This window comes from Macrobrachium nipponense, chromosome 22 (genome assembly GCF_015104395.2).
Source record: "Macrobrachium nipponense isolate FS-2020 chromosome 22, ASM1510439v2, whole genome shotgun sequence".
Lineage (NCBI taxonomy): Eukaryota > Metazoa > Arthropoda > Malacostraca > Decapoda > Palaemonidae > Macrobrachium > Macrobrachium nipponense.
The window spans coordinates 42,437,134-42,463,554 of NC_087213.1; the positions used below are offsets into that span (position 1 = coordinate 42,437,134).

At 45.8% G+C, this 26,421-nt stretch overlaps 1 protein-coding gene across 1 annotated transcript in view; it reads right to left on the reverse strand.

The window, feature by feature from the left end:
* Nucleotides 1–26,421, reverse strand: part of LOC135198254 (uncharacterized) — a 476,435-nt gene that overhangs the window by 121,559 nt on the left and 328,455 nt on the right. The window contains exon 9 of the mRNA XM_064225823.1: nt 202–320. Within this exon, the coding sequence (XP_064081893.1) occupies nt 202–320 (119 nt within the window). The remainder of the gene's footprint in view (nt 1–201; nt 321–26,421) is intronic.

Below are 26,421 nucleotides of genomic sequence, written 5' to 3' on the forward strand. Positions count from 1 at the left end.
TTTTGTGAATTATGGAAGGAAATATGCCAAAAAAAAAAAATGGATACTGCAAAGAATGTGTAGTAACTTATCTGTGCTGATGAAAGTTTTAACTGGTTTAAAAAGGACTTAAGAGACAGAAAGTTTCATATTGCATAAAGTAATAAAAAAAAACAGAAAAGTAATTTCTAAGCTGATAAAAGATCAAAATTATCTGCTTACCTTGTCTTCCTTATGATTTACTGCTGAAACATCATTTTCAATGTCAGTCATGTCTGAATCTGAAGAAATAATACCACATGACGCTGCATGACCTTCAATTTTTGTAGCATCAAATAATCCTGAATAGAAGAGAAAGTACTGTACATACTATTATAAACAAAAACTGTAAAACAAAATTATGAAAAGCAATGTATGTAGTACTAGTTCTTAATATACAAGACCTCATATTGAGCAAGCCATCAAATGAATGAAGGTGATACAGACAGCAAAAATTCAAGTTGGTGAAATGGTTCCCAAGTGAAACAGATAAGCAGCCTCATCTTGGGAAATGTCTTGATAGCACAAAATATTAAAGGGTTACATTTCTGACCTACTCTGCTAAGGAGGTTACAAATCACCAGAAAATTGTATGCTAAACAACAACAATTAACCTGACAATCTTCATTTGTTCTTATACAATATTTCTGGGTTCGACCTGTGTCTGCAGGTGAAAAGTTCCTGTAGCTCACTTTTCTAAGTGTAAATAGATCCTAAATATACCAGAGAAAAAGCTAGCATGGTATGCTGAGGTTATTACCCTCAGCTCGAACACCCCAAGGGCATCAGTATAAGCACTAGGGCAAGTGGAAGCCACTTCTCACAGGACTTCTGCCAATTAGAGGATTCCTTTCAAAGTCCCTCCGACGGCGAGAGCCGTTACAAAGGCTACTCCCTCTACCCTCCACTCGCTATTACTATTACCACCTGCCCGCCATCTTCATTCCTGTAATTAGCCTTTGTGAGTGCACACGCGTCTCAGCTGCTCCCTTGGTGCCTTATTTTGTCGAAGCTATGTCTTCAGTTGATCTCCCTGCTTCTTCATCTAAGTTGAGTAGTATTCCAATTTGTGTTTTCGTAATTCGTATGGTTAAGATGCATTCCATTTTTAGCCTTCGGCCCCTTGGAAAACGTATTGGGGCACCACTAGTTCATCCGCCATTTTGGGTGCATCATCAGACGCGTGCGTTGTTATTACTGGTTATTCCTTTTATTTTTATTTTTATGTTAATTTTATGTTTCATCACGGTTATCATTACCGTTTTTCGTATCACGTGCTTATTCATTTTAGCCGACTGAGTTCGGATTTGGTTCGTATTTTAAGATAGGCCTAACACGCTCATGACCTCCTCTGGGGCTTTTTAAAAAAGGTTGATTAATTTATATTCTAGCCTCTGGCTTCCCCCCAGCTTCTCAAGAGCGTGTTCGTGCCCCTCTGTGCGTATTTTTATCACGTATCGTATGTGTACTTTTGTTGGGCTAATAGTAGCCTATTGTATTTATCATCGGAGAGGAGAGAGTCTTCTCTCTCTCTCTACCGATGTGAGACATGCATGCGTTATTGTTTAAATGGGAACCAGATAGCTACTTGATTTCATGCACGTTTATGATTTTCCTATCACTGAGAGGTTGGAAGAGTTGCTTTCCTCCCCAGGCTTACCCGACCAGGCCTAGGCTAGGTTTTGGAAGGTAGGCCAGGTGCCCCTACCCCTATACCCCTTAAGCCTCTCCCCCCGTCTGTGCTACGGAGCTAGCGGGGAGGATATCAAGGATAGAGTCTATCTCTTGTCATATTGTTGGACCTATATCTGACCTACCTGACCGGATCCTTAGTGATCTCGGAGGGTTAGGCTAGATCCATACTGGGTATTCTCCTTACACCTTATGTTCCTCTTGCAACTCTTCCATGATGCCTCATTATTATATTGCTAGTATTGTTTTGTATTATTATATTGTAAATTGGGTGGTCTGGTATGTATATCGTCCTGGTCTAGCCTCCTTTAGCATAACCTTTAGTAGTAGGCTATGACCTCCCGTTTGAGAGTGATCACCGATCAGTCACTGTACCAATCACGACGGGCCATGGGCCCAGTCGATCTACTACCCCTGTAGTAATAGGCTACACAGCCTCCAGTAGATGCTATCTCTGACCAGGTAGGTGGGGGCCAAGCGATCATGACCGACCCCCTCCACACACCTACCCCCTCCCCCACTCCCAGCTCGGCTCTGCCTGATACTGTCTTATAGCTCGTGGTGCCAGTAATCTTATCGATGAACGGCCGCTGGAGCTTTCTTGCTCAAGTGGGGAAGATGGGGGTTGGAGTGGTGGGGGGTTACTGGTATTATATGTAATCACCTTATGTCTCCGAGTGGATAGCTCCGCCGGCTCTTAACAGTGGTCTAGTATCACACCAGCCAGCGGACATCGCACCGGATTGTACATTTATACTGCTCCGCCGCTCAGTTCTCTCTTCTCCCCGCCCGTCCCTCCGCCTTCTACGGATTCGGGCTGGGAGTTACGCTCCCCCCTCAATGCGTTCAAGTTCAGGTATAGGATTTACCTTCTCCTGATCCGCTCGTTTCAGCCCGTTTCCTTTCCGTTGCATTACTTATGACAATGAGAGATGAGACTTCGAGTAGGCTAAGCTTTTAGGGATTACTCCTCGTTACCAAATAATTAGCATATATATATATATATATATTTACAAAAAAACTCTGTAGATATCTCCGGACTTTTAAGGTTCGACAGTGTAACTCACCCTCACACCCGCCACCGGAGTTATTGTACTAAGTTGCCACAGCTCAGTTTCCGTTCTCGTGTGTCGTTCCCCACTCCGGTGGGGACGGTAGATGGTTCAGGTATACGACTACGATAATTCGTAGCCTTCTGATTCAGTGATCCAGACTAGAGATTAGGTCCTTCCTCCTTTCCGGTCCGGCGTGTCTCAGACCCCATATACTGGGCATACATCTACCTTCCGGAGGATGGAATCCGGAGCAGGCAAATACACCCAGAGATTTTTTTTTTATTCATTCAGTGAGTCGAAATCATTTTAGTGAGTAAGTCTTGAACCAATATCTCGGTTAAGGTGCATGCTCTCGCCGGAGTTAACTCCGGCGTTTTGCATTAATACCCATAGGAAATTTTCAACTTACAGATGGTCCGTTGCCAGGCGGAAGGGTGCTCCGCTACCCTGGGCAAGCCCTGCGGCCATGTAGTCTGCCGGTTGCACGCTAACTGCGCCGTGCAACTTGATGACTACATGGTTTGGCACCCGGATGCGTGCACCGTCTGCTATGACATGGTGTCCATTCTCTCTGATGAGAAAGTAAATATCCTTACTGTGTCATTTCATGGAATTTCTGTTACAATGACTTAGAAAACTTCTTACAGATACTATTCCCCGAGTGGAATGTTAATTTGATTCCCTCTCTTACAGGCTACCTTGGCCCTCCAGCATGAGGCAAGAGTGGCGCTCAGGAGTTGGGTGGGAGGTTTTGGTAAGAATGCGGCAGCGGGACAGCCTTACGTCCTGGCGGAAGATCTGTGCTCCCTTCTGTACCCGGGGGCCACGGCTATGACGGCTGTTCCGGCACATTGCCAACCCCATCATTGAGTCCATCTGACTGGCAACGCTGCCCATCCCGGAGGAACAAGATTGCGACCTGATGACGGAAGAGGTGGCAGCCATCAGCCTTCACCGCGAACCGATGGCCACCGAGGAGGATGTAAGTGGGGAGGTAAGTGAGGCAGGTAGTCTCTTAAGTCCCACTCCTTCTTCTTCCTCTTCTTTCCGGGGCTTCTCTAAGTCCGCCCCTGCTTGGGAAAGATCGGCTTTGGTCATTCCCAAGCTTAAATCAGTAAGACCGAAATCCCTTCCAAAGGGATCGAAACCGACTCCGTCAGCTGCGACTAAGTCGTCTTCGGCTCCGAAGCCGTCGACCTCTGCTGCCAAGTTGCCTCCTGTTAAAGCTTCTCCCCCTCCTAAGGGGTCGAGAGCCAAACCCTCCAAATCCAAGATGACGGAGTCCGGATTTGATCAGGAGGCATTCGCTAACCTTCTAATGTCGAAGGTTAGGGAAGTGGTTGACGAGAGGCTTGAGTCGATACGATTTGCCTCGGGCTCAGATACCTCAGGCCAGACAATAACGTCCCTGACCGAGAGCAACAGAGCCCAGGAGGAAATGATGACCGGATTCCTCCAATCCAGAACCCCGGCTCTGACCATGATAGTGCCGGATACGTCAAAGCTGCCGCCATTTGAGTATAACAACCTGTGGTGGTTAGCATTACATGCTCCATTCTCGGATGGGAAGTTGACGATAGAAGGATGCGGGACCCGTCTGGTAGAGGATTTTGAGTTCTTCCCGGTGGGTCTCCAGTTCCCATTCCCTGGATTTGTCAGACTAGCAGAACATGCGCTAGTCAGAGTAGACAAGGTCCCGAAGGAGACAGTGATCTTCCCTAGGGACCAAGCTCAAGCTGTTTGGGTTCGCACCCTTTCTGACAGGGGCTGCGTTAACACCAAACTGACACCCCATAAAGGTAGCTTTACAATGTTTGTGACCCCAGAAGGAGTTCTGTCGCCCTGCACATCCAAGGTGGCGGAAAACTAAACCATTGCAACGGCGGGGCGGAGGATAAGCCCTTACCAGCTCTAAAAGAGACAGAGGCTTGACCTCCCTCTTACTCTTCCCAACAGATGTAGAGTTCTGGAATGACGCTCCGGCTACGTTTACGGCAGGTTAACTTGACCCGGATTGCACCTCCACCCTATTTGCTGAGAAGCTACCTAGGATTCCGGACCACTTGGTCAAAGCGGAATTCGAGGCAAGAACCAGATTGGGAAGGTCGATCAACTCGGTCACTGCGGCGGAGTTAGTAGCATCAACCTACACTGATGAACAGTTGTTCTGGGTCCTCACAAAAGCTCTGTTACAGACTTTCCAAGCGGACCTGTATGATTTCATTATGGCGAGACGAGCATGCAGGAAGTACATCCTGGCGAGTGTCTATATAAGGCACGAACCTAATAGACTCATAAAGTCCTCAATATGGGGCGAAAATCTATTCCCGAAAGACGAGGTTAACAACGCCTTTCATGAGGCAGCCAAAGCCAACCAGAGTCTTCATGTCCGTTGAGGACTTCCTTCCAAAAGGAAGTTTGATGGCCCCAGACACCAATCCAGACCCAGGAAGAGGCCAAGGAAATTCCATCCTTACCAGACCTCCCATCCTCAGGCGGTAGTTCAAGCGGTTCCGGTTTCTCAGGTCGGTAAGCCTTCGACATCTAAGGCTCAACAGCAGTAACAGTTTGTTCTGGTGCAAACTCCGCCGGCTCAGCAACCTTCGTCCTCAACAGCCATAGTAACCTCCCCAGCCTTCAACCCCTCCTACGAGTTGCGAGGTAGAGGCTTCCAAGGAGGCAGAGGTAGCAGACCTGCAGCCAACCAGTGAGAGCCCCCAGGTGGGAGGGAGATTATATCTCTTCCGGGACCATTGGACCTTCAGTCCATGGGCCCACAGTATAGTCTCAAAAGGTCTAGGGTGGGAATGGGAGAAAGGGCCCCCTCCACCAATCAGTTTTTACCAGATTCCAATGGCGAACCTTATAGACTATACCAAAGATCTCCTGCAAAAGAAGGCTATAAAGAAAGTAAAACACCTAAAGTTTCAAGGACGTCTGTTCAGTGTCCCAAAGAAGGACTCGTACAAAAGAAGAGGTGATTCTGGACTTGTCCCGTCTCAACTCATACATTCAATGCGACCGATTTCGCATGCTGACCGTCTCGCAGGTGCGGACCTTACTTTCCCGTGGGGCCGTCACCACCTCTATAGATCTTACAGATGCTTACTATCATGTTCCGATAGCAAGGAACTTCCCTCCGTACCTAGGCTTCAAACTAGGGAAACAGGCTTACTCACTCAGAGTCATGCCGTTCGGGCTCAACATTGCGCCCAGGGTATTCACCAAATTAGGAGAGACGATAGTTCAAGAGCTAAGAACCCAAGGGGTAATGTTAGTAGCCTATCTAGACGACTGGCTCACTTGGGCAGCTAGCATCGACGCGTGTCGCAAAGCAACAGCCAGAGTGATAAAATTCTTGGAATTTCTAGGTTTCCAGATAAACAGGGAAAAATATCGGCTCGTTCCGGCTTCCCGCTTTCAATGGCTGGGAATCCATTGGGACCTAAACAAGCACAAACTATCTCTCCCATCCAAGATGGTCAGGGAGATAGCGATGGCTACGAGACAGTTCCTCAAGAACAAAAAGGCTTCTCGGCGTACCCAAGAGAGAATCCTAGGTTTGCTACAGTTTGCGTCAGTGACGGACATCCTATTGAAAGCCAGATTGAGGGATATCAATCGAGTCTGGAGGAAGAGAGCCAACATCAATCTCAGGGACAAGATCTCTGTAATTCTACCCATTTTAACAAAAAGGCTCCGTCCATGGACGGAATGCCCGAACCTGGCCAAGTCAGTACCACTGCAATTCCCTCCGCCGTCTCTAACTATCCACACGGATGCATCTCTGAGCGGTTGGGGAGGCTATTCGCAACACAAGAAAGTCCCTAAAGCGACTGACTCCAGCCAGAAACAGTCATATAAGGTTATCGCAGACTCACTTTCCAGGACAACTCCGCTGGAGTCGGAGTGGTCCCTGGACAGGAAGTCATTCTGTTGGATTTGCAATAAAATCCCGGACCTTCAAGTAGACCTATTCGCCACGGAATCCAATCACAAACTGCCATGTTACGTGACACCCAACCTGGACCCTCTAGCTTATGCCACAGATGCGATGTCCATAGATTGGAACAATTGGCAGAAGATTTACCTGTTTCCACCGGTGAATATTCTGATGAAGGTCCTGCACAAGCCAAGATCTTTCACGGGACACGTAGCATTGGTGGCACCCAACTGGCCAAAGAGCAACTGGTTTCCGCTTCATCTAGAACTGAATCTCCGGTCCAAACGGATTCCCCGTCCAGAACTGACACAAGTAGTACTAACTCAGACTGTGTCAGCTTCCTCAAGAATTCTGAGTGTCCTAACTTTATGGACTTCATGAAGTTTGTGGTCCAAAAAGATGCTAGTATTGATCCACTAAACATCTTATTCATAGAATCAGATAAAAGAGAATCAACGCTCAGGCAGTATGATTCAGCAGTGAAGAAATTGGCTATTTTTCTAAAAAAAATTCAGATGCTCAAAATATGACTACAAATCTGGCAATTTCGTTCTTTAGAACTCTAATTGAGAAAGGCCCCAAATTGGAAGTTCTTGGCTAAGAATGAGGACCCACAAAACAGATGGGCTCCATGGAAAATTATTCCTCTAACACAAGACGCATCATTGTGTCCTGTTGTTACCCTTAAATCCTATCTGGCCAGGATTTCCGAAAAATCTTCAGGCCCCCTTTTTATTAGAGAGAAAGGTGGTATGATTTCTCTTAAAGGTATTAGACAACAAATACTCTACTTTATTAAACAGGCCAACCCGGATTCAGTCACACACGTCCATGACATCCGAGCAGTGGTTACCTCCATTAACTATTTTCACAATATGAATTTCGAAGACCTGAAGAAATATATGGGTTGGAAATCTCCAGCAGTATTAAAACGCCACTATCTCAAGAACTTAGAGGCCCTTAAATTCTCAACAGTGGCTGCAGGGAGCATAGTCTTCCCCGAATGACCGAGTCTTATCAACTCCATCACTTAGCCCTTTTTGTCAGTCCTTTTTCCCTTAAATACTCTCTCCTTCCTACCTGCCTTGCTCGTATTCCCTGCCAACCCTCTCTCTTCCGGGCCGGGCTGGTTTGTTTGCCATCCCGTCACTGGAACTTGTACATAGCGTTGAGACCATATTGGTATCACTGACCTGTCTATACATACTTTATTGTATATTGCTTCAGATACCATTCCATTATATTGTTTTATTATTACTAGTTTCAAGCTCTAGTTTAAGTCCTAGATTTAATTAGTAAGTAAGTTGTCCGTCTTATTACGGCTCATTAAATTGATTCTTTAAGTGACCCTTAGGTTTCATTATCCCTTTTATATATATTTGTTTGGTATCTGGTAAGCTTGGACGGCAATTCTCTGATACTCGTCGCCTTTGCACCTGGCATAGTTGCCTTCGCTTCCCTCTGCCAACTGTAACTCATTCCATCTTCACCTCTGATCATGGAGAGTTGGTGTTTTTAGTAGTCTCTCTTTTTATTTACTGCTCTTTTTAATCTTTTTTAGACTTTATTTTTTAAAATTGTGAATTTCTTTTAATTTTAAATGATTGTTTATAATATGTCTTTGTATTTTATTCACAGACTGATGATGCACACAGATGTATGTGCGAAACGTATCATATGCAATAAACTTGGCCTTTTAAATCTTGTATCATGGACTCCTTCTGGAAACTTTATAATTGAATGCTGAAGCACCACTATATATATATATATATATATATATATATATATATATATATATTATATATATATATATATATATATATATATATGTATATGTTAATGTATATATATATATATATATATATAATATATATATATATATATATATATATATATATATATATATATAAGGGATTTTGACGAAGGAAAAATCTATTTCTGGGGGAGGACCTATGTCGGCCGTGAAAAAATCCCTGTGGCTCATTTTTCCCAAGTAAATAGATCCTAAATATACCAGAGAAAAAGCTAGCATGGATGCTGAAGTTACTACCCTCAGCGCGAGCACCCCCAGGGGCGTCGGTATAAAGTATAGTGGCGAAGTGGAAGCCACTACTCACAGGTCCTCTGCCAATGAGAAGATTCCTCTTCAAAATCCCTCAACGGTGGGAGCCATTACAAGCGTCACCCACCTTACCTTCCTCTCGCTACTACTACCAATACCCACACGCGTCCTTCATTCCTGGAATAGACCACCAAGCTTGGACTGGCTAAGGGTGGGGAAAGCAGAAGAAGGAGAAGGGCCAGATTCACCGGGTGACACAGGTCCTCCCCCAGAAATAGATTTTTCCTTCGTCAAAATCCCTTTTCTGGGTTCGACCTGTGTCTGCCGGTGAAAAAGTATCAGAGAATTCCCATCCAAGCTAAACAGATACCAAACCAGTGTATAAAAGGGGGTTATGGAAACCTTAGGTTCATTTGAAAAATAAATTTAATGCTCTATAACAAGGCAAAAATTACTTATATATTACTTAAACTAGAACTTAAACTATGACTTAGAACTATAAAAAATCGAGAATAATATAATATGACAATGTTACATTTTTATGGTATCTGAGCAATCTAGAAGGGTATGTACATACAGTTCCATAAAACCATTATGGTCTCGAAACCGAGGTTTCAATACTATATACATGTTCCGGTGGCGGGATGGTCAAGGCCTAGCCTGGCCCGGAAGAGAGGTTGGTGGGGAATACAAGCGAGTCAGGTAGGAAGGCGTTTAAATACAGCTGGAGATTTCCAACCCGTATATCTCTTCAGGTCCTCAAAGTTCATATTTTGAAAATAGTTAATGGAGGTAGCCACTGCTCGGATGTCATGGACGTGTGGGACTGAATCCGGATTGGCCTGTTTAATAAAGTACAGTATTTGCTGTCTAATACCTTTTAGAGAAATTGTCCCACCTTTCTCTCTAATAAACAGAGGGCCTGAAGATTTTTGGGAAGTCCTGGCTAGAAAGGATTTAAGGGTACTGACAGGACACAATGATGTGTCCTGTGTGAGAGGAAGAATTTTCGGAGTCCACCTGTTTTGTGGGTCCTCGTTCTTAGCCAGAAACTGCCAATCGGGGGATAGCAAAACTTCACCTGACGGGAGGAATTCAACATGGCCTGGATTTCTAGAGAGCCGAGAGTTCAGATATTCTGGTACCTGAGGCTACAGCCATTAAAAATAAGGTTTTCCTAAGAAGGGTTAAATATGAGCATGACTCATTATTAGTGTCTGAGGCTAGTTTAAGAACATCATTCAAAAACCAAGAGACCGTCTGAGGGTAGTCTGTTGGCCTCAGACGGGTACATGCTCTTGGAATCGAAGAGAAGTATGCGTTTGACAGGTTGATATTAAAACTTATCTGGAAAATCTCCCTTAAGGCTGATTTGATTGTAGTAATGGTACTGGCGGCTAGACCTTTCTCAAATAGAGATCTAAAGAATGAGATTGCCAGATTTGTGGTCATCTCATGAGCAGCTGAATCCTTTAGAAATTTGGCCAATTTCTTTACTGCTGAATCATATTGCTTGATCGTTGAATCCCTTTTATCTGATTCTATGAATAGGATGTTTAAAGGATCAATACTAACGTCCCTTTGAGCCGCAAACTTCATGAAATCCATAAAGTTAGGGCACTCAGAACTCTTGGGGAAGCTGACACAGTCTGTTAGGTACACACCTGAGTCAGTTCCGGACGGGGGATCCATTTGGGCCGGAGATTCAGTTCTAGAAGAAGCGGAAACCAGTTGCTCTTTTGGCCAGTTGGGTGCCACTAATGCCACTTGTCCTGTGAAAGACCTCAGCTTGTGCAGGAACCTTCATCCAGAAAGATTCACTGGTGGAAATAGGTAAATCTCCCGCCAATTGTTCCAATCTATGGACATCGCATCCGTGGCGTAAGTTAGAGGGTCTAGGTTGGGAGCCATGTAGCATGGTAGTTTGTGGTTGGCTTCCGTGGCGAAAAGGTCTACTTGAAGGTCCGGGATTTGATTGCAAATCCAACGGAATGACTTCTTGTCCACGGACCACTCCGATTCCAGCGGAGTTGTCCTAGAAAGTGCGTCCGCGATAACATTTCTCACTCCTGCCAAGTGAATTGCTAACAGGTGCCAATGATTCTTCTCTGCCAATGAGAATATTGCAATTAATACGTGATTCAGTTTGCTTGACCTGGAGCCTCCTCTGTTTATACAGTGGACTACTACTAGACTGTCTGAGAATAGTCTTATATGAACGTTTCTGGCCGAAGCCAGTCTTTTAGGGTCATGAAAACTGCCGTTGCTTCCAGAATGTTGATATGAAACTGGCTGAATGTCTCCGACCATGTTCCTTGTACCTTCTTGTGTTGTGAATACCCTCCCCATCCACTCACAGATGTAAATCAAAATCCATATATATAATATGAAAACTTAGTGGAAATTAGTGTGTGACAAATTCACCCGCATTGTGATGGTGTTCCCAAAATGGTGGGCCAGCCGACGGCGCCCACAATACATTTTCTGAGGGGCCGAAGGCGACTATGGAAAACACCTCAACCGTATAAGTTACAAAAACGTAAATTGGAGTACTCAACCTAGGTGTAGAAGTAAGTTCTCCAGCCGACATCGCGAAGAAAGTGTAAAATCCTGGAAGCTGTGACAAACGCATGGATCGCACACAATCGCTAATACAGGAACGAAGGACGCGCGTGGGTATTAGTAGTAGTAGCAAGAGGAAGGTAAGGTGGGTGACGCTTGTAACGGCTCCCACAGTGGAGGGATTTTGAAGAGGAATCTTCTAATTGGCAGAGGACCTGTGTAGTAGGTCTTCCCCTTCGCCCCTATACTATATACCGACAACCCTGGGGGTGCTCGCGCTGAGGGTAGTAACTTCAGCATACCATGCTAGCTTTTTCTCTGGTATATTTAGGATCTATTTATACTTGGAATGTATGTATGTATGTATGTATGTATGTATATATATATAATATATATATATATATATATATATATATATATATATATACACATATATATATACAGTGGTACCTCGAGATACGAAAGGCTCTACTTACGAAAAACTCAAGATACGAAAGCAAATACAAAATATTTTACAGCTCTACATACGAAAAGTTTTCAAGATACGAAATGTTGCTGTAAAGTCCCGAGATTCGCCCGGACCGCCGAGAACAATTTTAAAACTCCCGCGCCGCCACTGAGTAAACTCGCCACCATCCTCCTGCTCTCCCATTGGTTCCTGATGCTAGTCACCCATAAGGTCCTGGCTCTCCTATTGGTCAGCATCTACCCCTTGTGCTTTAAGTATTCTATTGGTAAAAGGTTGCTGTAAATTGAAAAATCTTATTCATGGCAATACATTTAATAAAAAAAACAAAAAAAAAAACATTAGGTAAGATAGAATAAAGAATAGAAATGAATGGTTATCATACTGTTAGGTAGTTTCAGTAGTTGAAGAGAGATAATGAAAATTTATGGCTTACTGTGTAAAGTGATTACTTGGCGATCGTTCGATACTAGTAAGTGGCTGGATGTAAACAGAACCGTTGGAAGCTTTTTTGTTTGTTTGTTTATTATAGTTAATGGTTACTTAATAATTATTTGAAATGAGTACATGCAATACATTTAATAAAAAAATTGTGAATTAGATATCAGAAAATATAAAATAAATCAGTCTGCCAACAAATAGGTATTTTTTTAGAATTCTTCTTCTGTTTTATTATTACGTTACGTATTACATATGTTTCATTACAGCTGTCAGTAACTCGGTATCTCCATTAGGTAAAGATTAGGAATAAGAATAGAAATAAATGGTTATTATACTGTTGGTGGTTTCATTAGTGAAGAGAGATATTAATGACAATTTATGGCTTACTGTGTGCTAGGAAAAATGATTGCTTGGCGCTCGTTCGATACTCGTAAGAATGTAAACAATCGATTGGAAGGTTTGGTTTTTCTTTGTTTGTGTATTATAGTTAATGATTAATTAATAATTATTTGAAATGAGTACATACTGATTATTTATACATTTTATTGGCATATTCTAAGCTTTTAGCTCTTAGGTTTAGATGTCAGAATCATAGACTAGGCTACAGTAGCAACCGCTAACATAGGCTAGGCTTATTGCTAGGGGACATATGCTTAAGTCCTAATATATGCAGTAAAAATGGGGTTGAACATTACATGCAGTTGAATATAACTCAAGTATGTACAGTATTTTGCCTTTTTTGAGACATATTTCTTCCGTGCGTAACCCTTAGAACATGTGTTTTAGGCCTGGAAATATAATTTACTGGGTTGTTTTTGGAGGGCTTGGAACGGATTAGCCATTTTACATGTAAAATGTGTTCCAAGATACGAAAAAACTCATAATACGAAGGCCGTTCTCGGGAAAACGGAGGATTAAATTTTCGTATCTCGAGGTACCACTGTATATATACAGTGGTACCCATTCCCGCCGCTGGGAGGCGGATATCAGGAACCATTCCCATTTTCTATTCAGATTTTTCATACCACTGTCCCCTGAGGGGAGGTGGGTGGGTACTTAATTATATATATCTGCCAGGTAAGTATGAACAAACTTTATTGTATCATGACAATAACATTTTGTTCATGAAACTTACCTGTCAGATATATATATAGCTGAATCCCACCATTGGAGGTGGGAAGGGACAGAATAGAAGGATTTTAGGAAACAAATTACATGCAGATGATTGACATCTTGGTTCCTTACCTGTTAGCATAGCTGACTTCGTGATTACTGTCACCCAAGTCTGCTTCTGCTTTACTAGAGTCTCCAGCAAGGTAGTGACCTATATAGCTGGTGAGGTCTAGACTCTAGATGATCTGTCAACGGGAGCGTGACCACAATGTGACTAGACCATAATGACCATACTGTGAGGGCAACGAAGCTAAAAACCACCACCTGACCTAACCTATCGAAGTTAGTCCCATAACTTCTAGGCTAAAGAAAGGGAAAGCGCCTCAAGCGACCAACCCTTCAACCATAATCCAACACCAAAAATTAAAAGCACACTTATCCCTGTTCTATAGGATAGGATTCGTGCTGCTTCCTGCCCCCAACAACATTTCTGCGGATATGTATGGTCCTAGCGACTCGCAGTTCTCATATGCCGTCTTCACATCCCGCAGGTAATGTTAAGCGAACACAGAGTTGCTTCGCCAAAAAGTAGCACTAATGATATCGCTGAGTGCCATATTCTTTTGAAATGCCATTGAGGTTGCGACAGCTCTCACTTCATGGGCTTTTATTTTCAAAAGTTTCAGATCACCATCCGGGCAGGACGCATGGGCCTCCCTGATGGTGCTTCGTAAAAAGAATGCCAGTGCATTCTTCGACATAGGAAAGTCGGGTCTCTTAACAGAGCACCATAGATTTTCAGAAGGACCCCAACAGTCTTTGGTCTTTTGCAAATAAAATTTGACAGCCCTGACAGGGCACAGGACTCTCTCTGGCTCTTGTTGTCTGATTTGAAACTCTGCTAACCCCTTGCATTTCCAAAGGTTTTTGGCCAGGGGTTAGATGGGTTTTCATTCTTAGCTAAGAAATTAGGATTCAGGGAGCACACTGCACTGTGTCCTCTGAAACCCACATATTTACTCAGTGCTTGAATTTCACTAACCCTTTTTGCCGTGGCAAGAGCAGTTAGGAAAATCGCCCTTCTTACAGTGTCTTTCAACGAGGCAGCATGCAGAGGTTCAAAGGGAGCCGACATCAAGAACCTTAGAACTACGTCAAGGTTCCATGATGGGACCTTTCGTTGCGGTACTTTAGTTGTTTCAAACGATCTCAAAAGATCGTGAAGGTCTTTATCATTTGTCAGGTCTAACCCTCTGTGACGGAAGACAGCTGACAGCATACTCTTGTATCCTTTTATTGTGGGCACTGCAAGTCTGTCCACATTTCTCAAATGCAGGAGAAACTCAGCGATTTGGTTCACAGAGGTCGTGGAGGAGGAAATACCTTTCTTCCTACACCACCTCCTGAAGACAGCCCACTTCGATTGATAAACCGCTCGAGAGGAAGCTCTTCTTGCATTGACAATAGCCTCTGCCACTGGTCTTGAAAAACCTCTCGCTCTGGCCAACTTCTTGATAGTTCTGACGCAGTCAGACTCAGAGCGGAGAGGTTTCCGTGGTACCTCTCGAAGTGGGGCTGTTTGAGAAGATCTACTCTCTCTGGCAGGGTTCTTGGGAAGTCTACCAGAAGAGACATGACCTCCGTGAACCAATCGCTTGAGGGCCAAAAGGGGGCGATCAGAGTCATTCTCGCTCCTGGCGACGCCGCAAACTTCCTTATTACCTCTCCTAAGAGTTTGAACGGGGGAAAGGCGTAAACGTCCATCCCCGTCCAGTCCCATAGGATGGCATCTATCGCTATTGCTTCCGGGTCGAGAACTGGAGAGCAATAAATCGGAAGCCTCTTCGTTTTCGAGGTTGCGAAGAGGTCGACTAGCGGTCGTCCCCACAACTTCCATAGTTCTTGGCAAACCTCTAGATGGAGGGTCCATTCTGTGGGAAGCATCTGATGTTGACGGCTTAAAAGATCCGCTCGGACATTTTGTGTTCCTGAAATGAACCTTGTTAGGATCACTATGCTTCGAACTTTCGCCCATAGAAGGATGTCTCTCGCTACCATGAACAGTGATCGAGAGTGTGTCCCCCCCTGCTTTTTGATGTAAGCGAGAGCCGTAGTGTTGTCCGAGTTGATCTGGACAACTCTGCCCACCAATCGTTCTTCGAAGAATTGAAGAGCCAACCGAATGGCCTCCAACTCTTTTAAGTTTATGTGCCAGGACCTCTGTTCCCCTCTCCAGAGGCCTGACACTTCCTCCTTGCCTAGTGTTGCTCCCCAGCCCACCATGGAGGCGTCTGAGAACAACACTAGGTCGGGGCTCAAAAGGTTGAAGGACAGTCCTTCCGAAAATTTGATTGGATCTTGCCACCACTTCAGTTGATCCTTGACCGCTTGTGAGATTACCAAAGTCAAGTCTAGATTCTGTTTGTCCTTCCAGTTTTCTGCCAGAAAAAACTGGAGTGGCCTGAGTGCAACCTCCCCAGGGAAACAAACTTCTCCAGCAAAGAAATGGTTCCCAGCAGACTCATCCATTCCTTCGCCGAGCATGTTTCTTTCCCTAAGAAGGCTGACACTTTCTCTAAGCATTTCTGCTGACGTTCCTTTGATGGAAAAGCTTGAAAAGCCGCTGAATCCATCTGAATCCCCAGATACACGATGGACTGCGTGGGGATCAGATGGGACTTCTCGTAATTGACTATTAGGCTCAGGGCCTTCATCAGCTGCAATGTCGTCTGAAGGTCCTCCAGGCACCTTGACTCCGAAGACGACCTGATTAGCCAGTCGTCCAGGTAAAGCGAGACTCTTATCTTCGATAGGTGAAGCCATTTCGTTACATTCCGCATGAGGAAAGTAAAAACCATCGGTGCCGTACTCAGACCAAAGCAAAGAGCCCTGAACTGGAAGACCTGCCCTTTAAAGACGAACCTCAGGAATTTCCCGTTGATTGAGGATGGATCGGGACGTGGAAATAAGCGTCTCGGAGGTCCAATGACACCATCCAATCCCCTGGTCTCAAGGCCCCTAACACAGACTGAGATGTTTCCATCCTGAATTTTTCCTTCCTCACAAAAAGGTTCAGTCTGCTGACGTCTAGGACAGGTCTCCATCCCCCAGACTGCTTCGGAACCAGGAATAACCTGTTGTAGAAGCCTGGGGAATCCAGCATCAGGACTTCTTCTACGGCTTTCTTTTCTAACATTTGGTCTAGAAGGTCGAGGAAAATCTGTTGCTTCTCTGACTGGTATGCGGGCAACAGGTCTATCGGCTTCGTGCTCAAAGGAGGCGCAGAGAGGAAAGGGATCTTGTATCCTCTCTCGATCACATCTAGGGACCAGGTGTCTGACCCTATCATCCTCCACGCCTGAGCAAACAAGGTGAGTCTCGCACCTACAGGTGCCTGAAGGGCAGAAATGTCAATTTTTTCCTCTCTTAATTGAAGAGATCTTGCCTCTAAAGGACCCCCTTCCTCTCGAAAAACCTCTAGAGGAAGGTGCTCCACGAAAGGGCTTAAATTTTCTTCTTGGGGGCTGAGCGGTTGAAGTAGAAGCCTGGGGAGGGAGTTAGGGCGTTCTGAAGACTGAGTCAAGAGGTCCCTCGTTGCTTTCTCTGCAAACTTAACCCGACAGATCCTTAATCATGGACTGCGGAAATAGATGTGTAGAGAAGGGGGGCGAACAATAATTCTGCCTTCTGCGCGGAGAAACCGCTTTCGCCGCAAAACTGCAATAGAGAGCTCTCTTTTTTAGTAGTCCGGTAGCAAAATGAGATGCTAATTCATCAGAGCCATCCCTTACTGCTCTATCCATGCAAGCCAGCACACTTGAAAGCTCTTCCAAAGAAATAGAGTCTTGACTCCTAGATTGTAAATCCAAGGCCCCCAAGCACCAATCCAAGAAGTTAAACACTTCCAGCGTCTTAAATATCCCCTTGAGATGATGATCTGTTTCTGACATCGTCCAGGAAACCTTCGCTGATGACAAATAAGACCTCCTCAGAGCGTCCACTAAATTCGCGAAATCGCCTTGAGAAGAAGACGGCGCTTTCAAAATCCTACCTCTTCTCCCGTTTCGTACCAGATCCCCGCTCTCCCGCTCAGTCTAGATGGGGGAAGAGCAAAAGAAGTCTTCCCTTTAGCCTTCCTTGAATCCATCCAATGCTGAATTCTCTTAAACGCTCTCTTCGCAGAGAGCGAAGTGGCCATTTTAGTGAAGCCAGGAGCCTTCCTGGCCTTCGATGAGGCTAATTGTGAAGGGGGAGGAACGGGCGCTTGAAAATTATCTGGGAACAAGTTCTTAAGTAGATTCGTTAAAGTCTTATAGTCTGAAGCCGCTGACGCTGTTGGCTCGTCATCATCCGTAGGGCACAAATCACTAGAAGAATCTCTCTCTCGATTATCAGTGTCCTTCAAAGATCGCGATGATAATAATCCTTGAGGTCCTGTTCGCAAGAGGGTGCCTCTAGATGAAGAAGAGTTTCGAAGTAACCAATCGTTGTTTCCGCCTTGTTATCTCGACACTTTAATATCCTGTGAAATATCTTGACGCTTCGGGGCGACTCAAACATTCTTCCAGGCGTCCCTGCCGAGCGTCTACCCGGCGAGCGTCCCGATGTGTAAGACGCCGCGCGTTCCTGAGAAGCGTCCTGCCGAGCGTCATGATGTATAACAGATGTAAGACGCGCGCGTCCTGAAAAGCGTCAGCTCGGAGCGTCCTGGCGAGCGTCCCGATGTATAAGGGGGGGGGACTGCCGCGCGTCCTGAGAAAGCGTCTGCTCGAGCGTACTGGCAATGCGCGTTCGCTGCTTAAGACGCCGAGCGGTCATAAGAAGCGTCTTCCCGAACGTCCTGAAGTTGATTATCATCATGCAAAGCGGAACGCACAACCAAACCGTGAACCTCCGTCATGGATCCTTGAGCGTTTTCGGCCTTTTGACAAAGACGCCGGCCGCCTGCGCGGCAACTCACGTCTCTGTCAAATTTGTCTCTCCTAGACGCCCTTTCATGAGGAACGTACTCACGTTCTCGAATGAGTCGGCTACTAGGAGGAGACTCAAAGGCCGAAAAACGCGGAGAAGGAGCCGGGGACTGCCTAGTCCTCTTAACAGGCAGCCACCGATCCTTCCTCCGATGACTAGGTTCTGCCTCTTTCTTCTCAAAATAGGAAGCTAACTGCTTTTGCATTTCTAAAAGCATTTCCCTTGATGGAGAAAATTCTCGATCAGGAGAAGGACTCATCCTGTGAGAGGAAGATGGGCGAGGGGATGCCCTTTCCTTCAACTCAGGAACAAACTTAGAGCGACTTGGACGCTCGAACGAGTACCTCCCCTGATGGAAGTCTTGATTCCTTTTCCTTTTTGCGGTGGAAAAGCTTCAAAATATTCAGGTGAAAGAATCCAAGCACTGATCAGAAGGACGTGAAGCGTCCTCTTCTCTGAAACCTCTCTTAAGAGGGCGACAAGGACGACGGCCGCCTGTGCGGCACCTTGCGCCCCTGCCGCTCTCCCCATGAGAGGTCCTCCGAGAGTCCCAACCTCGGCGAGGAGAGGAAGCCTCGGAGGATGAGAAGCACTCTTTAAGGATCCGTGCCTGTGCACGAACCCTGGCAGCCTGAGATTCGTCCTCAGATTCTGCCGAAGGGACGTCAGACCGGTTATTAGATCCCGTAACCCTCCTTCGGCTTTCCGCTTGCCCTCTCCCTAAGGCCTGGGAGTCCGGCAGGGGCCTAGGCCTAAAGGCATTATGGGACCGATCTGATGCCCCCTCCACAACACTAGATGCACTAACACTATCATTGCACTTAGACACATTTGATTGTAGAGCAATCACTTTCGATTCCAAGGCGCGAATCGACTCCATAATCGTAGATAATACATTTCCTTCTGTAGACACTTCCTGATTGTTCGGTGGCAATACAACAGGATTAGGTTGAATTACATCTACAGAAGGATTTAATGGAGATACAATTCTACCCTGACTTCTATTCACAGAAGCACTTCTAGAGGAAGACCTCCTGATTCTATCACGCTCAAGCTTTCTCTCGTAAGAATCATATGCCTTCCACTCAATTTCAGTCAATTGCTCACACTCGATGCATCTATCATTCAACATACATACATGACTTCGACATTTCGAGCACACCGAATGAGGGTCTACCGAAGCTTTCGGTAACCTCACCTTACATTCCTGCACCTCACACACCCTGAAGCTAGCAGAGCTAGATCCAGACATCGTAATCAAAGAAAAGTCAAAGCCAAAATCCAAATCAAATCCACTATCACGTATGCCAAGCCAACAAGCCAAATCAAAACCAAAAGTCAATCAGAATACTCAAGTTAGCACAAGAAGTTTCAAAATCCTAGGCGGAGGTCTGTAAACAGTTGTTTACCGACCGGCGACAGAGAAAAATCTGAATAGAAAATGGGAATGGTTCCTGATATCCGCCTCCCAGCGGCGGGAATGGGTACTAACCACCTGGCCGCCCACTGCGTGTGCCGGGAGTTTTGAAATTCTGTCGGACGGAGAATACAGCTATATATATATCTGACAGGTAAGTTTCATGAACAAACATTCATTTCTATTCTTTATTCTATCTTCACCTAATGGAGATACCGAGTTACTGCCAGCTATAATGAAACATACGTATACGTAACGTAATAATAAAACAGAAGAAGAACTCTAAAAAATACGTAGTATATGTTGGCAGTCTGATTTATTTTATATTTTATGATATCTAATTCACAATTTTTTTATTAAATGTATTGCATGTACTCATTTCAAATAATTATTAAGTAACCATTAACTATGATATTGTTATGATACAATAAAGTTTCATACATACTTACCTGGCAGATATATACATAGCTAAGACTCTGTCGTCCCCGACAGAAATTCAAATTTCGCACCACTTGCTACAGGTAGGTCAGGTGATCTACCGGCCTGCCCTGGGTGGCAGGACTAGGAACCATTCCCGTTTTCTATCATATTTTCTCTCTTCCACCTGTCTCCTTGCGGGGAGGCTGGGTGGGCCCTAATTGTATATATCTGCCAGGTAAGTATGTATGAAACTTTATTGTATCATCACAATATCATTTTCATACAATCAACTTACCTGTCAGATATATACATAGCTGATTGGCACCCTTCGGTGGAGGGTAAGAGACAGCTACTTATGGAATAGACAGGTAAACAACATATGTTGTAGGTACAAAAAACCTTGGTTCCTACCTGATAGGTGGTAGACTTTGTGGCTGTCGCCCAGGAGTCTGCATCACCTCAAGAAACTTTAGCGAGATATGTGATCTATGGCCAAGAGTTCTTGTGGGTCTGCCGAAGGGGTCTTATCCACTTACTCGGCAGAGCCTGAAAGGACTTTGTCAATGGGTGCTGATCCACTTATATGACAATACACCTTATGAAGGAGCACACAACCAATCCCGACCACCTGATCCTAACCACCATGTTAGTATTAATAACTGTTCCGAGTTATCCCCAAACTCTTCACAACAACCATAACTCAAAACCAAATTACACACGCACACATAATTTTCAAAAAAAAAAATAAATGATACTCATCTAAAAAGATATCACAAGAGTTCCTTACTGAACGAAAGTGACTGGCCGCCAGTGCGACATCTGCACTTGTTCAGCAGAAAGTCTAGAACATATCTAGTAGACTTATGCATCATATTAAGGATTGGTGTTAGCTCCTGTACCCAGGATTGTGCCCGCAGACACGAAAGGACCTAGAGAAAAACATTTCTCGTAGGTTACACGAACGTCCTTTAAATAGTGAGAAGCAAACACTGAATTACACCTCCAATATGTCGCTTCCAAGATATTCTTTAGTGACATATTTCTTTGAAAAGAGAGAGACGTAGCTACTGCTCTCACCTCATGAGCTCTTACTCTCAGGAGTTTCAAAGAATCGTCCATGCAGACCTTATGAGCGTCGGTAATGACGTTCCTAACAAAAAAGGCTAACGCATTTTTGGACATAGGTCTTGAAGGGTCCTTCACCGAGCACCAGAGACCTTGTCTAGAACCTCCCAACTGTTTCTTCCTCTGCATGTAGAACTTTAGAGCTCTTACTGGGCAAAGAGACCTCTCAGCTTCCCTGCCGGCGAGACCCAATAAGCCTTTAACTTCAAAGTTTCTCGGCCAGGGATTCGAAGGATTTTCATTCTTCGCCACAAATAAAGCTTTGAATGAACAGATGGCTGAGTCTAGGCGTGCAGCTCACTAACTCTCTTAGCTGTCGCCAGTGACAAAAGAAACAAACATTTTCTCGTTAGGTCACGAAACGAGGCCATATGCAGAGGTTCGAATCTTCCCGAGGACAAGAACTTCAGGACCACGTCGAAGTTCCAGTTTGGGGGAGATGTATTCTTAGACTTCATGGTCTCAAAGGATCTAACCAGATCGTGTAGATCTCTATTATTTGCCAGATCTAGGCCTCTATTTCTAAAGACGGCCGAAAGCATACTCCTGTAGCCCTTTATAGTGTCTACGGAGAGACGAGATTCCTCTCTCAGGAATAACAGAAAATCGGCGATTTCTGTTACAGAGGTACTGGAGGAGGACAACTTCTTCGACTTGCACCACCTTCTAAATACTTCCCACTTAGACTGGTAAACTCGCATAGTGGAAGTTCTCCGGGCTCTAGCGATCGCGCTTGCAGCTTTGCGAGAAAAGCCTCTCACTCTGACAAGTCTTTCGATAGTCGAAAGGCAGTCAGAGCGAGAGCGGGGAGGTTTTGATGAAACCTCTCGAAGTGTGGTTGTCTGAGAAGATCCATCCTTTGTGGGAGGGATCTGGGGAAGTCTATCATCCACTCCAGTACCTCCGTGAACCACTCTTGAGCTGGCCAAAAGGGGGCTATCAGGGTCATTTTCGTCCCCTTCGAGGTCACAAACTTCCTGAGCACTTGTCCCAGAATCTTGAATGGGGGAAATGCGTATACGTCTACATGAGACCAATCTAGAAGGAAGGCGTCTACTGTTAGAGCTCTGGGGTCTTCTACTACTGAGCAAAAGACTTCCAGTCTTTTTGAGAGGAACGTGGCAAAGAGGTCCACATGAGGAGTCCCCCAAAGAGACCAGAGACTCCGACAAACTTCTGAGTGGAGGGTCCATTCGGTGTGAAGGACCTGGTTCCTCCTGCTCAGCCTGTCTGCCCTCACGTTCCTTACTCCTTGAACAAACCTCGTCAAGAGGGAGATGTTCCTCTGGGATATCCACAAAAGAAGGTCTCTTGCGAGTTCGTACAGGGCATACGAGTGTGTCCCTCCTTGCTTTCGAATGTAGGCAAGGGCGGTTGTGTTGTCCGCATTCACTTGTACTACCTTGTTCGTCACTAAAGGCTCGAAGCTCTTTAGGGCCAGGTGTACAGCAAACAGTTCTTTGCAATTTATGTGCCAGGACACCTGAATTGCATTCCAGGTGCCTGACACCTCTCTCTTTCCCAAGGTTGCTCCCCAACCTTTTTCCGACGCGTCGGAAAACAATACGTACAAGGCTCGGGCTCTGAGTCTCTAGGGAAGTACCCTTGTTCTCCTTCAGTGGGGGCAACCACCAATCCAAGAGACGTCTCATCATTACTGGAATGGGATAACTGTCCGAGAGAAGTCCTGTCTTCATGTTCCACGATCTTCTGAGGAATAACTGAAGAGGACGGAGATGAAGTCTTCCTAGAGGAAAGAACTGTTCGAGCGAGGAAAGGGTCCCTAAAAGGCTCAACCATTCCCTCGCCGAAGTACGTTTTTTCCCTAAGAAGAGAGAGACTTTCTTTAAGCCTCTCGTTAGTCTCTCTCTTGAGAAGGAAATACTCGAAAACCCCGAGAATCCATCTGAATCCCCAGATAGACCAAGTTCTGGCTGGGGATCAGTCGGGACTTCTCGAGGTTCACGAGTAATCCTAAGGTCTTGATCAGGTTTAGGGTCAAAGCAAGGTCCTCCAAACACTGTCTCTCTGATTTTGCTCTGATGAGCCAATCGTCTAGGTACAGAGAGATACTGATACCTTTCAGGTGAAGCCATCTCGCCACATTTTTCATCAGGCTTGTGAAGACCTGAGGAGCAGTGGAAAGGCCAAAACACAAGGCCCTGAATTGGAAGATCCTTCCCCCCGTCATGAAACGGAGGTACTTCTTCGACGAAGGATGAATCGGGACGTGAAAATAGGCATCTTGGAGATCCAGAGAAACCATCCAATCCCCTTGGCGGAAGAAGAGCCGTCAAGGACTGACGCAGAAGTCTCATGGAGAAACTTCTGTTTCTGAACAAATTTGTTTAGAGCGCTGACGTCTAGAACTGGTCTCCAGCCCCCAGAGGCTTTCGCAACCAAGAAAAGGCGATTGTAAAACCCAGGGGAGTTTTGATCCAGCACTAGTTCTATCGCTCTCTTGTCCCACATCTGATCCACCATTCGTTGAAGAGTATCTTTCAGCACAGGGTCCTTGTAATTGGCGGACAATTCCCGCGGAGTTGAAGTCAGGGGAGGATTGTCCAGGAAGGGTATGAGGTATCCCTTCAGCAAACGGGAAATGTCCCTCACCAACTGCGCAGGGAACAGAAAGTCAGACCTGGGAGCGAATAACAATGCTGCCCTTTGAGAATGAGATACTGCTTTTGTTAGAAAAGCGCTAAAAACAGACCTCTTCTTCAAGAGTCCGGCTCCAAATAAGGAAGAGACTTCCCCTGAGCCGTCCTGTACCGCCTTGTCTATACACGACAAGATCGAGAGGAGTACGTCAGGGTCGAGGCCTTCCGAGGCATGGGCCTTCTTGGCCATCACCCCAAGGGACCAATCCAGGAAGTTGAACACTTCCAAAACATGAAAGAGTCCCTTGAGGAGATGATCCAGCTCCGAAAGACTCCAAGTCACTCGTGCAGTATGTAGGCTATGTCTCCTGGATGCGTCTACCAGACTGGAAAAGTCAGCTTCAGCCGAAGCTGGGAGAGAGAGACCCATATTCTCCCCAGTCTGGTACCAAATACCTCTCTTGCCCGTAAGTCTAGCGGGAGGCATGCAGAAAACAGTTCTAACCAACTCCTTCTTGGTTAGCATCCAGCTATCCAGAGACTGAAGAGCTCTCTTCATTGATATCGTCAGCCTCATCTTCAGAAAAGACGAAGACTTTGGCGTCTTGGTGCACGAAAAAAGGGAGTGTGGAGAAGGAGGAGCGGCAGGGGTCAAGGAATCTCCGTATTCCTGAAGAAGAAGAGCTGTCAAAACCTTGCAGTTAGACAGCCCTTCTCTGCCGTGAGTCTCGTCTTCTGAGTCCTCTTCCATGAAAGGATCAGAAGGAGAATCCAACTTCAAGTCTGGGTATTCCTCCCCAATCTCTCTCTCTGCGGGAGACAAACTCCTAATTGGAGAGGGGCTAAGAGCGTGTACGGAGCCCCTATGAATCAAAGCAGACGTCTCGCGCCTGGTTGCTCCTCGCGCTTGGCTGGCGCCTCGCGCCTGACTGACTCCTCGCGCCTGGCTGGCGCCTCGCGCCTCTGTGGCACTCCATCCCTGCTTGGATGACGCTTGTCTGGCGCCTCGCGCCTGGCTGAATCCTCACGCCTGGCTGGCGCCTCGCGCTTGGTTGACACTTCTCGCTTGGCAGACGTCTCCCGTCTGGCTAAATCCTCGTGCCTGTTAGGCTGCTCGCGCTTGTCTGGCGCTTCAATCCTAGAAGACGCTTCTCGTCTGGATGAATACTCGCGCTTGGCTGGCGCCTCGCGCTTGTCTGGCGCTTCATGTTTGGCGTACGTCTCGCTATCGGAAGACATTTCACGCCTAGAAGACGCCTCACGTCCCACAGGAGCCTCACTCCTGGCGGGAGAAGGAAGACGAGACTTCTTGACAGGAAGCCTCACGTCCTTCCTACGAGGAGGATCCTTTGATAGAACTCCTACCAAGGCGGATAACTGTTCTTGGACAGCTAAGAGGATCCTCTTGGAAGCCTCTCCGGCGTCCTCTTCAACGGGAGAGGGAGACCTCGAAGGAGTTTTGTCATAGCAAGGAGACGTCAAAACCCTCTTAGCCTTCTTGATCGAGGAAGGCGCTTCTTCAGAAAAGCGTTCGGGGCTCGAATCAAATACAGGTTCTTTCCAGTGCCTTTTCAGGGGCCTGGAAAGGTCCGAATCCTTCCACCCTCGTTTAGGTGAGGGAGAAGCGGACGAAGAGAAGCACTCTCGGAGGACGCTTTTCCTATAGCGGTCCTCAGCACTGTCGAGCTACAGAGCCTGCTGAAGGGACGCCTGACCGGGGGGAATTCTCCACAACCTCCGTAAGGCTTTCGACTTTTCTTCTCCTCTGGGCTTGGGAGCTTGAAAGAGGTCTAGGCCTGGGAGCGTCGCAGAGACGGTCAGACGCCCCCTCCACAACACTGGGGGCACTCACTTCACTAAATGCGTCACTTTCACAATCCTTACCTTTCATGGCAGCCATTTTGGATTTCATCCTCTGAAGTGTAGCTTTCAGATCAGCGATTTCTGAGGCAGAATCTGAATGCAAAGCTTGTGAGGGCCCTGATACAGAATTAGAATCATATGCATGGTTTAAAGAAGAGTTTAGAATCATTAAAAGGCTCAATAGGCCTTGAACTACCCGCACCCTTAGATGCAGCCCTTCTCACTCTATCCCTCTCTAACTTCTTCAAATAAGAAGTTAGAGTCTTCCATTCCTCAACACTCAACCTCTCACACTCATGACAGGTGTTAGTCAAAGAACAGTCAAAACCTCTACATTTACGGCATACAGTGTGAGGATCAACCAAAGCCTTCGGTATCCTCACCTTGCAGCCTACATTCACACACACTCTCACACAACCACTTGAATCAGACATTCTTGAAGAAAAATCAAAAGCAAGTCCAAATCCAGTCCACGGTAGCGAATGCCAAAACAATGATCCAGGTACGTCACCAAAAAGTCCAATAAAGATGATCAATTGCCTTGAAAAGCAAATTCCAGGTCAGGAGGTAGTAACAACGATGTGATACCACCGGCGACAGAGAAAATATGATAGAAAACGGGAATGGTTCCTAGTCCTGCCACCCAGGGCAGGCCGGTAGATCACCTGACCTA